The sequence below is a fragment of the Xenia sp. Carnegie-2017 genome, unplaced genomic scaffold (assembly GCF_021976095.1).
Source record: "Xenia sp. Carnegie-2017 unplaced genomic scaffold, XeniaSp_v1 HiC_scaffold_24, whole genome shotgun sequence".
In the NCBI taxonomy this organism is placed as follows: domain Eukaryota; kingdom Metazoa; phylum Cnidaria; class Anthozoa; order Malacalcyonacea; family Xeniidae; genus Xenia; species Xenia sp. Carnegie-2017.
In genome coordinates this window covers 10,269,128-10,283,139 of record NW_025813487.1, presented here as the reverse complement: position 1 = coordinate 10,283,139, position 14,012 = coordinate 10,269,128, and the positions used below count along the sequence as shown (strand labels likewise).

Genomic DNA, 14,012 nt, shown 5'->3' with positions numbered 1-14,012 from the left:
TACGGTTTGCTGTGAGTAATGATGTTCCATGAGATATCGTGAGCGATGCTGTTTTCTTTTAGTGTCCATATGTGTTTACTGAGTTCGGTAGAGTTTCTTACTTTTTTGTGGCGGAAAGAGACAGTGTGGTTCCTATGTCAAGTATTAAATTCGTTTTCAGTATAGTGTCCAACCGTTTAACAGTTGCTTGGTATAGGAAATATTGGAAAAGCTGGATGCATTACTATAATCTTGATCATCATTAAAGAATCATCTTGGTTTATGTTTGTCCTGTCCTTAAACAAAAGTATTTTTTTCAAACCAACAGCTATTGTTATATCAATATGAAATAGCTCAGAAAGGTTTCAAATAATAATTCGAAAATCCATGTTTGCAGACGTTATCCGCCATACATTTGTATAGTAATTTGTATCTTTAGTGGATAAATGAAAGTGCATTTTGCACATATAATTAGGCTTCGCTTTTGATATGGCGTAGCTAGAATTTTAATTGGGGTGGGTGGATGGATGTATATTCATAAATTCAGTTGCGCCCTACTGATTTCTTTTGAAATTCAATTCATTTTCAAGAATGATTGATTAGGGGGTGTTTACATGAATCCGGAATGAGTTTCGATCCGGAATGAACTCATTCCACTTTAAAAGAAATCCTACTGCATGTTTACATGAATCCGGAATGAGTCACAACTCGATCCGGATCGATTTCATTCCTAGTTTCATTCCGGATCGAAATTTACTTTTTATCTAATGTAAACGCGAATTGACTTTCATTCTGGAATGATATTGTGATTAATGACGAAGCACGCATGTGCCATGGGTATTGTCTTCTGGCAAATTGAAGCTCGTAAGTAAATAAAGAGGCTAAATGGGTTAAAATGAGTGCGAAGAAAAACAAAAATTAGTTTCATGTAAACACGGATTGACATCACGTTTCGATCGGGATTGAAAGTCATTCCGGATTCATGTAAACACCCCCTTACTCACGCAACACAATCAAAAAAGTATGGTACTCTTCCCGATCCATTTAGAATGTTGTCTGTTTATGGCAAAAACTTTCTTAATCATACTGATATGATGAGATCATGACATTTCTGATATATAGCGATGTTTTATGGTTTGTATGTTTACAAAAATTCTGTATATCAATTTGTATTTTTTATTTATTTTTAGTAAATTCGTGCTCACATTGTATTTAGTTTCACATTTTATATAGATGACGATTGATCACAAAAATGAAACGTTCCTAAACACCACCATTACAATTGAGAACATTGTGCAGTAAGATAACTCATCATCATTTTAAAATTTATCGTCACGTCACGAGTTTGCTAGCTATCACATCATGATAACAAGCTTTTTAATGTAGAATTTGTATGATTTTGAATAGAGCAAAAAAAGTTACTAAGTTTCAAAACATTTTTTTATTTACTTGAATAGTTTTTGAAAAATTAAGCCTTGAAGTTGCAAATTTGGGTTGTTTTAAAAAGAATACGAATAAAGGATAGAAGCAAGACGAAGAGAAAAAGAAGAATTAAATCATCGTTTCAATGGGCAAAACCCTATAAATATTAGTTTAAATGTAATATTCCCGTTATATAGTGTCGATGAATGTTGTTTAGATCACAGTATAGACAAAAACTCAACATCGAGATTACTGGTTTTACATACATGTGTTTGTATTGCAATAACGAATTGTTGGTTGATGCAAGAGAATGTCGCTACTGTAATGAGATACCGAAGTGCATTCAACCAGTCTAAAATTTACAACTAGAGTGCGTGACATTAGAGCATATGTACACAAAGGCATAATTTTTCTGGCAAAATTTGATGTCGTTTCAAATTTTTCATTTTCTATTTCGTATTCAGGACAACAGTACGAGCCCTTGTTAAAGCTAGATAGATATTTTGATTTCTAAATAACGGCACCGTTTAGTAAGGAAATGCAATTTTCCCACAAGTTACCTCAATTGTAATTAATTTATATTAAATGACAAGACGGGTTCCTGAGTCCCAGTCCCCCAACAGCGCGATCAGACTGAGTGCCAGAGAGCGATACTCTGGTTCTGGCACAAATCTGCAGGTCGTTCACACTGCGTAGTACCCACTATCTTTGTTTATTTATAATTTCATGTTTCTCATTCTAAACAAGTTTTAAAACCATGTGCTGAATACATGCTTCTCTGCACACATTACTCAGTGGTCGTCGTTCACATTGGTGCCTGTGCCCGAGCACCGTACCCGGGCACTCTAAACGCGCTATAACATGACGAAAATTTTTACAATTTTTCATCTTTAAATCTTTGGTTTTCAAAAACTATTCAAGTAAATCAAAATATGTTCTAAAACTTATTAAGTAACTTTTTATGCTCTATTCAAAACCATAAAAATCTTGTAGATGATATAGGCACATTAAATACCGCTGTCACGGCATATTTTCCCAGTACTCTGGAGCATTTTAAATAATTAATCAATCTACCAAAATTTGCCAATCAATCATCAATACATGTTGGAGGAAAAACTGAAACGTTTGTTTGGAAACACTTATTTTTTCTCATTGTTATTTTATGAAAAAATAAAAGATGTTTTTCGTGTTTGCACTGGCTAATGCAAATGACGAAGACGTTAGTGAAAACTCTCGAGTAGGTGCAACCTTCGGTCTCAGGACTGTACTAATCTGCTCTCGATTTCTCAGAAAGGTCTCCTCAGTTTGCATAAGTCAGTGGAAACATAGTAAACACCTTTTATTTCTTAAATATTAATTTGAATAAGGTTTCCTGTCCAGGGATTTAGTATACAAGTCGGTGCATGGAACATGCAAATGATTTGGAAGGTTTGCATGAGAAGGGTAAATGCAGATAACGTACTCTGGTAGGTCAATGCCCATGTTTAAATCACTGATTTATGTTAAGTTTACAGCCTTTCTTAAACATCACCAGAGATGTAATATGAATTAGAGTGGTTGTAGCGGACAAACTACACCTATTTCGCGGGCTATAGAATCAACCGTTATGACGTCGTCCCATGTCATTCTTCGTTTGTTTTTTTTTATTTCAACTCCAACTTTCTTGATGTGACGTTTTAAAATATCTAAGCAATACTGAGTATGATTTCCAATGCATGGATGTGGGGGATTAGCCCTTTGAGTATCTGATTTGAACACATTAAATAAGCGATTGAGATCCGATTGCGAATATTTTCTACACATGTCTTCCTTTCTGCCGGCTTCACTAATCGACAAACAGTAAGAAATTGGAATGAGTTTTGCATATATGCTATCAGTATTCAACGGTCCATGGTAGGCAGTTTGAGGCTGACGCAATAACTGATTGCCATTAACTATGTCATTCATTTGAAGTCTGTGACCCTCGGGCAAACGGTTGTTGTAGACGTTTATGTCACCACACATTTCTACATCCCATTCGTAGCGATCTTTCTCGAAAAACCATGCGTAGCTCAAGATAACAGATACAGGAGAAATAAAACCAGTGCCAGTGTGGTAAAAGTTTTTAAACGCTTCTTCGAAGTTATCTGTCTTGAAATTTTTCAATATGTGTTCTCTGCAGCGTGTTATCGTGTCACGGTACATGTACACAGGAAAATATGTCATAAAATCAACCAACTGCGGGAATCCGATCGCCATCTCTGTTGTTTTTGCCCATGATTGCACCCAGCCTATTTGCATTGTACAGTCTGTGCCAAGGATTCTTACTTTACCATTTGGCATTATAGTTGACATGGTAACTGGGAAAATGAATGGCGAATCACTATCCAACCAAGCTATCACCTCGTCATCTGAGTAAAGATCTATGAAAAAACTGCTCCATAACTGACGATTATAACCTGGTGGTTTTAGCTGACTAGGAAAAGTTAAAACTGTCGGATCCTTGGGTAGTGGCTCGTACTCTATTTTGAAAGTTTGGCGAGGAAAATGTCCCTTTATCTGATTCAATAGTGTTTTACCAAAGGTGTGATCCTCTTCTGACTCTTCATCAAAAACAAGAACCATTTTGCCCAGCCACCCAGGCCAGAACAGAGGAACTGTTTTTAAAATATTGCAATAAAATCTTTTTTTGTGGTCTTCTCTCTTACCTGACATTCTCAAAAAGAGTGAAATAGATGGATTCCTATGTTGGATATTGTTCTTCGGAGAAGTATTTTCATAAGATATTGGATATAAAATTTCTTGATCGACAGATTCCAAACTCTTTAATGTTACCAAAAAGTACATATATAACAAGCCCAAACAGCCAAGCAAGACGAGCAACGATTTGACACCAACATTCATTGTTATGGATCAATTGTTGTTATTGAGGCGTTTATGTCCTATAAAAATGACGGAATACATAAATATTATTTGCCGACTGGGAGGGAGAGGTCCGTACCGAAATGTTTAAACTTTCACTTTGTAAACACAAATTTCACTACGTAAACGCAAATTTCGCTTCGTTTATACACAGATATTAAACCCATAGACAATAAACTCCATGAACTCGCATATCAATTGTTTGTAAGAAGTTTGTGTTTTGTCAACATTAATCTATACTCACTAAAAGATATCATCAAAGACGACAGTATGTTAACCCAAAAATTTCTGCAGCAAAACGTCTGTGATCTTGTCAAAACAACAAATATTATTTGACTATGGCTGGTATAGACAAAGTATCTCCTTAACAACAATAAATTGATTTGCATTAATTGCATGTCTATGAGCGGGATAACTACTTAGAAGTAAAAAATATATAAAGGATTCATTGATTTGGCAGATTTGCAGAAGCAGAAAATAGACTATACAGGGTGTATGAAAACCTTAGCAGTTAGTGGGTGTGTGAGTGTCAATTGTGTGTTGTCATCGTGGACCAGTCTAAACAAATGCGTTTAGTCGCTCGTTTGTTTGAGGTTGTGAAGAAGTCGTTTTTAAGTGCAAGTGTTGCAGGTAATTTGTCCCCACAGTTAAATTTCTAGGAATTATGTCCCCGTCGAGGGACGTATTTCCAAAGAAAATTGTCCCCTCTTAAGAAATTTGTCCGTTACAAACGTTTACCTTGAAAACTGTAAACTTTTCAGTTTTAAAACATAATCGCACGCGATTTAATATATTAAAACCTATTTACACCAATAAATTTAGTCAGATTTTATAACAGCAGTCAGAATAACCATCACACTCTAGCGATGACATCGTGCATTAATGAACATGTCAATATTCACGCCTCTAACAAAGAGCAGTTAGTAATAAAACTAATCACTCAGAAAACAATCCGCTAACACAAAAACGCAAGGGATTGACTGACTAACACATTTCACCTTAACGTTGATTCACAAACACAAACGGCATTACAAAACATTGAGGAAGATATCGCGGCGTTCCCTCGTCTGTCAAAACAGGCTTCAGAATACACAAACAACAAACTACTTTGTGAATTGTACCTATGTGCTTTGTGATCGGCAAAATGCAATAAAAGGAAACAGCCCGCTTTAGAAAATACTTAAGCTCTGTTGATACGTCGATTTTACATGAGCCGTGCATTTAAAACAAAAGATAATGAGGCAATTTATCTCGGTTTTTTGTCTTCAATGCATTCGGCTCATGTAAAATGCGACGTTTGAAAGGGCCTCACTCAGATATTTAAAATAAAACCCCGTTTTTCCCTTCTACTACTCTTTCAAATAAGGGGAGAATTCACGAACAAAGGTTATATTTCCTAGAAAATGTAGCCCGGGAGAAGACATTTTCCTAAGAAACTTGGTCCAGGGAGGGCATATTTCTTGTGACACCGGTAAATGTTGTGTTCTGCTCACACCAACTTTCTAGCGTAAGCTGTTGTCTAACGTTAATAAAGGGTGGGGTGTATATTGTAATATTCAGTAATATCCAATGATTTCTTTTATACCTTAAATAATCTTGTCCTCACGGGGTGGTAATGCATTTCGACGAGTCCCAGTCAATGTTGTGTTTTGTCAGGTGGTAATGTTCGACAATGTGATTAGTTTTGTCTTGTTTCCTTTAGCTCGTTTGGGGTCAGTAAGTCTTATGTTTAAGTTCCGGCCAGTCTCCCGATATAGGAGGCGTGGCAGTCGCAGCAGTTTATTTTGTAAACTGCACCTTGTCGTTCGTTTGGTTGTTCTTTGTCCTTTATGATCGTTAGTACTTGTCGTAACGTTGTGATTGGCTATGTGCGACACGTATGTTGTATGGTAGTAAGATACGTGAGATAGTCTCAGACGTACCTTTGATACACGGTATCGTTGCTGTTGTCGTTGAGTTGTTTGTTTTGTTGGGTTCCTTGTGTTTGTAAGTGTTGCGTTTGATGTTGTCAAGCGTGAATGTAGTTGAGTTATTGTTGTTTCTGGTAAAAAACACGTTTGAGATTGTTTTCGTTAAGTAGAGCGTCCGGTGAAACACATATGATTTGTGCATGTCTTGTTAATATTCTAATTGTGAAGGTTTACAATCATAGAGTGGGCTGTTTACGTCAGCAATCATGGGGAGGCCTGTGTACGTAAATAATCAAGGGGAGGCCTGTGTACGTTAATAATCAAGAGGAGGGTTCTGTACGTTAATAATCAAGGGAGGGCTGTGTACGTTAATAATCAAGGGGAGGGCTGTGTACGTTAATAATCAAGGGAGGGCTGTGTACGTAAATAATCAAGGGAGGCCTGTGTTAATAATCAAGAGGAGGGTTCTGTACGTTAATAATCAAGGGAGGGCTGTGTACGTTAATAATCAAGGGAGGGTGTGTACGTTAATAATCAAGGGAGGGCTGTGTACGTTAATAATCAAGGGAGGCCTGTGTACGTTAATAATCAAAGGGAGGCCTGTGTACGTTAATAATCAAGGGGAGGCCTGTGTACGTTAATAATCAAGGGGAAGCCTGAGTACGTTAATAATCAAGGGGAGGCCTGTGTACGTTAATAATCAAGGGAGGGCTGTGTAGGTTAATAATCAAGGGGAGGCCTGTGTACGTTAATAATCAAAGGGAGGCCTGTGTACGTTAATAATCAAGGGGAGGCCTGAATACGTTAATAATCAAGGGAGGGCTGTGTACGTTAATAATCAAGGGAGGGCTGTGTACGTTAATAATTAAGGGAGGGCTGTGTACGTTAATAATCCAGGGATGGCTGTACGTTAATAATCAAGGGAGCCTGTGTACGTTAATAATCAAGGGAAGGCCTGTGTACGTTAATAATCAAGGGAGGGTGTACGTTAATAATCAAGGGGAGGGCTATGTACGTCAACAATTATGGTGAGGACTGTGTGCTTTAATAATCATGAGGAATGCTGTGTGCGTCAACAATCATGGTGAGATTTGAGTGATAATAATCATGGGGAGGTCTGTGTACGTCAATAATCATGGAGAGGTCTGCGTACGTTAATAATCATTGGGAGGGCTGTGTACGTCAAAAATTGTGGGGAGGGCTGTGTACGTCAAAAATTGTGGGGAGGGCTGTGTAAGACAATAATAATGGGGAATAAAATTGAAACAACCAGTATCCCAAATGGATTAAATTTCATAAACCAAATTTTGATAATAAGTGCAGATTTAATGGGTAATAACAAGGTATTGAAAATCATCACAGGACACTTATGCTTTTTAATTACACTGTATACTGAAAATATGTAGCAAAAATTAGTTGTTTTTAATCTCAAATTTTTGACTAATGAACTTTTAAAAGTATAATAAAAAGACAATTTATGATCTATAAAACCTGATAAAATCATCCATTTCTGAGTCAAAATTAAACATTACTTAAGACGACATGCTGCTCGTATTCCTCGTCAGATGCATGACTTCAAATTTTGTAGTATCCCATCTGGCTACTAAGCCAATGATATTTCGACTCAAAAATAAAAATCTGGTATCCTGTGGATATGGGGATACCGCAAATTTCAAGCCAAGCCAGGAAATACAAAATATAGAGTTTCACGATAAACATCCATCAATTTTGACTTGCAGATACTCTGCAGGAGTGTTATTGCTAAAGGTCAAGAATCAACCAGTTTGCTTAGCATGCTCTAATTACGTCAACCTGTTTATCCGGTTTCAAAATGTATCAAATTTAACTTACAGTGAGCAAATGGTCTGAAATTGCAAATTGTTTGACTGTCTTGTATATTGAATCTGGTTTCTGAATCATTTTGTCTTATTCTTTTCCACAATAGAAATAATTGTTAAAATATGTGATACGGTATTTTATTTGTTCTGATTTGCCACAATTTAAATTGACACATGAAGTCCCTCAAATCAACTGTCACTGACATTGACATTCAACAGTTAAGTTTGTTCTTTCCATGACAATCAAGAATGGCAAATATAAGCACAAAAAGTATAGCTCTATTAAATAATGAGTACAAATTATTGTAATGAACCAAAGAAAAGTAATTTTTTCCTTAGTATTTTTCCTCTCCATATTTGCTTTAAATTTTGAGGTCATAAATTTATAAAATTAACATCTTGCTTTATATGCCATCAAAAATGTCATTAATTCTTTTTGCATTTGTGAGTCATCTCATCAAGACCCCACTGACTCATACGTATTGTTCATTTTCTATAATACAACTAGTTTTATCAAAAAGTAAACTGTCATGGTAATCTTTGATTGACAAAAAATCAATTTGCCTAATAAACATACTAACTTTATAAAACAATAATCTCTTTATTCACAGCTTTAAAAATTCAGGTTATACGTAGCAAAGCCATGGGAGGTGGTGGGTTGACAAAATGAAATATCTGTAAAGGGTGCATTATTTCACACTGGTCCTACCGGAAAGTTTTGATCTACTACGCCACAGTAATGTTTAATGACAATATCAAACTATCTATAACCCATCGTACATCTGTGATCTCTTTGTAACGATCCCGTTAATGTAGCACAAATGGCTAATATTTAACATCATAATAACAGCTCATTATAATTAACTTTTAATTATCAATAAGGCAAGTAAGAAGTTTTATTACAAAATTTGTGGGAGCTATACCCAAATATTTTGTCATTGTGCAAAAAATGACATCTTCTTCAAATAAAGTTCAAATACAAACATTAGTCAAACCGATATAAGTTAAGTCATCTAACAAGTTGTTAAATTGTATTGTTTAAATATAGTCATTTGTGGATGGACATATTGGATTTCCCTTGTTATACATGGAATTTACGTAGTGATGAATCTAGCTAAAGAGCAGAATTATTAGTGAGTTTTTTTAAGACTACTTCAGTTGTCTGTATTTATCTTATTGAGAGTCACGATTGGGACAAAACATCCTATAACTGTCAATACTGTGACAGTGCAATTGATGCAAATTGTTCGTGGTTGATTTAAATATTATTAGCTTGGAGCTTCGCTTAACATTGAATTTAATTTTCTTGGAAGTTAGAATTATCATGTAGTGAATTAAAGTTGACATATTTTACGCGTGGCGTGTGACACGTATCACTGAAAATGCGCAGTCAATGAATCGAAGCAATAGATGACTTGCTTAGTTTACGTTCTGCTGGCAGAAAAAAATCCTAACAGAGGTTAACCATTGTTGCTTGTGTTGTCTAAAGGCACTCGTTTGACCATATCTGTCTGCAGGCAAAACGTAAACAAGGTGCAATTTAGCTAAACCGTTGAACAATGTAACGAGTAGGTAAACAACATTGCTTTAAAATTAATGCTTTACACAATTTTACTAACCAAAGAACTGAAAGAAGATCAACTTCAGCACTTCCACAATTCAGCACTAGTTTCTTTGTTCCACAAAGTAGAGTCTCAGTTTTGTTAGGAATAGAATGCATTGCAGCATTGATGAGTTAAATGTTCGTTGGTTGATGGTAGCTGCTGCGCAAGCGTAGCTAAGCACTATTTCCGTCGGTTTGTCGGTTTGTCTGTCGTTATTCTCGGAGATAGTCGGACGAATGAGCGATGACCACTAATCTTAAATAGACTGGATAACGCATCTAGTTGCAAAAATTGAAGCCGGAAATAAATCTGCCCGAGCCCCGAATCGAAGTTGGGACCCACTTTTCTATAGATTTGTATTACAGAATCATTGTTCTTGCAATAATTTGCCTTTTACGGGTTTGTGATCGGGGCAGTTTTCTTATCACAACTATAGAAAGATAAAAGAATACTTTGGAAGAAAATTTACGGTTATGTCGACTTCACAACGCTGTGAAAATTGATTCGCAAATTTCAAGGAGTGAACAACTTCGATATTATACAAGCTTTTTCTGAATAAGGCATATAATTCTTCACTGAAAATTGATTCGAATTCTAAATACAGATTTAATGATCCTAGACTAAAGTCGTGTAGAAATTATGTTTTCAACCATCTATATTCTTATCAGAAGCGAAAGCTGTTATCGAATAGACAGAGGCCGCGGAACCGGGGCAGGCAAGTGCCCCCACTTTTGCAACAGGGACAAATGTGCCCTTTTCTGGAATGAAAGTGCCTTTTCATGGCATAGAAATGCCCTTGTTTTAGGTAAAATTGGACTGAAGAAGTTTTTCTTAGACACAAGTAGCCCGAGAGTAGAACAAAGTCTGTCGGCATCATGCGAAATCAGCTATAGCTTAGTTTTGATTTTGATTACCCAGATGGATCAAAATCGCGTTTGTCGATTGGGGTTGTCTTCGTTTGTCAACTGTTACTTGCATAAATGCCTTGAAGACAAACTTGCAGCGTCAACGAGACAACTTCTCTTTGTTTTACGACCAAGTAGTTGCTTCAAGCAAGGCTATCAACTTTGCAGGCGATCCAACACAACCAAGACCGAAGAAAGCTTCGTGGCGACTTCAACACGGAGATGGCGAGCAACATCATTTCCAAACTGCAAAAGACGCCCACCGTGCCCAGTATGTTGAGGCAATTGATGCGTGTTTGGCTTCACTACAGGAGCGCTTCGATCAAAAAACATATTCTGTATTGATGAACATCGAAACCATGCTCATTAATGCAGCAAACGGGCGTAAGTTTGAGCTGAATGATGAAGTTGAACACCTTTACGAAAATGACTTCGACTTTGACCAGCTGAAGGCGGAGTTAAAGCTTCTTGAAGGAATTATCTCGCAGCGACTTCCAGAAGTAAAGAAGGTGACATCAATTGACACCATAACATCAATATTATTAACCGAAGAAAATAACTCATCGCAGATTGTCATGGCAATGTCTAATGTTGTCCGACTCTTGCAGATTTACCTTCTTGCTCCAATAAGCGCAGCCCCAGGAGAACGATCTTTTTCATGCCAGCGGCTTGTCAAGACACATCTCAGGAGCACAATGACGGCAGCACGCTACAATAATCTTATTGTTATGCATGTAAACAAGGCCAGAACTGACGAACTGGACTTACGTTTAATAGCTAAGGACTCTGTTCTGAAAAACGAACGTAGGGTTAGATTTTTTGGGAAATTTTAATGAGATCGCATTACTTAATAAAATTGTTAATGTAGTCATCTTAGTTCAATTTGTTAGCACGCACGCCGAGCAGTAGAGAATACGCATAGCATTCTAAGAATGTCTACCAATATTTTGCAAACTTTGAAACTTAATCATGATTCATGAAACAATGCGTATCTGTAATATACTAAAACAGTAAGCTGCAAACTCACATGCCCTTTTCGGTCAGTGCCCCACTTTTGAGATACTTCCACGGCCCCTGCGAATAGATTTGGACTTGGTTTTCTGGTCACTCTGGTGTGGGGAAATAAACATAAACCATAAAAGTCTTTATGGATTCTTTTCAAATCCTGCATGACCAGGCAGCGAAATTGATACCTGACCTAGTTGTACTTTCCTCTGAGTTAGTGGCATCATAGGATCTACACTAGAAAAATTGTTAATTATTTCAAGACCAAAATACTTTAATGTTTATAATACTTGTATGACTAGATGTAAAAAATTATTAAATACTCTTCAATCAAATTTAAATAAGAGACTACAGAAATCTTTCAATAGCTATATAGGAGACTGGAATATGCTTCCTGATAAATGAAGACTTTACTGAGAAAGAAGTATTTTTAATAAACAATAGCAATTCGCAATTTTTAATATGTATAGATTTGATTATTGCTGATAAGCATCATTGGATGACCTTGGTCATCTGTAAAAGTTTTTAAATTAAGCTACATTAAATTAAAAGTTAAGCTTTCAATTGGGCATGTCTTTAAACTACATGACATAATAGACTTGGTCAGTTACTGCACAAATACAAAATAATGTAGAAGTGTAGGAGTTGTTTTCTTGCTAAATTTAGTTATTAGTAAACCAGTGCTCACAGGCCAGAATAAAATGGTTGACTGAACGTAACTTTTACTCAAATTCGTCTAACATCGATTTTAAGACAAAAATCCTTCGTCTTATTTGGAACAAGTTTGTGTATTGTAGGCTTGCTTACTCCTTCAAATTTGCAAATCAAGTTTCACAGCGTTGTGAAGCGAAATAAATGTAAATTTTCCTCCAAAATATTCTTCTTATCTTGTTATAGTGGTGTTAAGAAAATTTGCATGATCAAATACGCTTAAAAATGCAAATATTGCAAAAACTGCCTTTCTGTAATACAAATCTATAGAAAACTGGGTCCCCAACTTCGATTCGGGCAGATTTACTTCAATTTTTGCTAGAACTTCTATTAGTTACATTATCCAGTCTATTTCAGATCAGTGGCTATAACGAAAAAACCCAGTCTCTGTTAGGTTTTTGTGATGTAGCCATCTACCTTCTTTAGTATATATTGACTTACACCAAAAACGAATAGAGATATTACAGATAACTGTTATGATCACATTTAATTTTCAACGTCAATGTCTATGGTCTACGATCTATCGTACAATGGTTAAACTACTTCTATTTATACAAGATATTACGTATGGATATATTTGTTTCTTTACTAAATATGGTAAATTTACAATCAGCGGAAAGCTATTAGGAACTATAAAAAATATTGTGATTATTGCACTTAAGTATCTCTTAAAATAATCATTTAGTTAGTTACATTTGACTTAATTATTTACTAATTACAGGAAGAATATGAGAGCATATCTTGACAGTCTCTTCCTTAAATTAAGCATTGAGTTCTATAATAACTGGAGGGCCTAAGTGATTGATATGTAAATACTACTGGCAGTGGCGTGGTGGCAGGGAGGGGCAGGGGGGCCAGGCCCCCCCTAGCTGTTGATTTTGGGGGTTGCTGAATTGAATACGAGTCGTCAAGTTTTAAATATGGGCTATAAAAAATTAAAAACGCATTTGAAACAGAACAGTTATTTTCACAGTTATATATTCAGTAAATGAAGTTAACTTTAGGGCATTAGGGAAGAAAGGAAGTAGACAGACCAAAATGAAACCCTATCAGGGGGTCGATTAAAGAATAAGGTATTGACGAGCATTCTAGAATTAGATGTTTCGTTTGTGGCCACACCACCACTCAATTAGCATTCTAGTCTCGCCTATGCATGCACGGCCAAATTGTCCTCTTAAGGGGCCAACAAGGCCTAAAATGTGTAATATTTTGCCTATCTGAATAATTGTTTTTTTGCTTCCCTCACAGACAGAAATCGTTACTGGCATTGTATATTATTATTAATCCGAGCGTAATAATATATTTTTTAAAAATCACAGTAGTGCAGTCATCGATAAATTGCTATCATAATGCATAGTCTAGCATGAAGTAGCCCTTAATGATACCGCAGCATGTACTGCATTGTTCGTATTGCGTTATTTACATTTTTATCGTTACGACGGCACATTTGTCATTTTTAGTAGTAAAGCAAGTTATTATACGGTAAAACGTTTTTAAATCACTTAAAGCTTCTTCGTAAATGTTCAAGATTCATTTATCCGCAGTTATCGATTGTGCATAACAGCATATATTTCATTGAAATTAAGTTATTTTTTTAAACAACAACATTTGAAGACCAATTAAATTAATGTCTCAAAATGCAAAACTCTCATTTTGAGCTTCCATTGCTGGCAATACAGATGTAATTCACAAAACAAGCATTTCATTTGACAATTGCAATTGTGTTGGGAAATCTAT

General features: G+C 36.0%; 1 protein-coding gene across 2 annotated transcripts; it reads right to left on the bottom strand.

Annotated features, from left to right (window-relative positions):
• Nucleotides 1-1,141: 1,141 nt before the first annotated feature.
• Nucleotides 1,142-9,805, bottom strand: LOC124451233. 2 transcript variants are annotated; one of them, XM_047001857.1, is made up of 2 exons: nt 9,670-9,805; nt 1,142-4,322 (listed from the first exon to the last, which is right to left on the bottom strand). In XM_047001857.1, exon 2 carries the CDS (start codon nt 4,282-4,284, stop codon nt 2,950-2,952), a length of 1,335 nt encoding a protein of 444 aa, XP_046857813.1. In that variant the 5' UTR covers nt 4,285-4,322; nt 9,670-9,805; the 3' UTR covers nt 1,142-2,949. The 2 variants fall into 2 exon arrangements, with proteins under 2 accessions (XP_046857813.1, XP_046857814.1); XM_047001858.1 differs by lacking the exon at nt 9,670-9,805 and adding an exon at nt 4,547-4,666.
• Between the last annotated feature and the right edge of the window lie 4,207 nt (nt 9,806-14,012).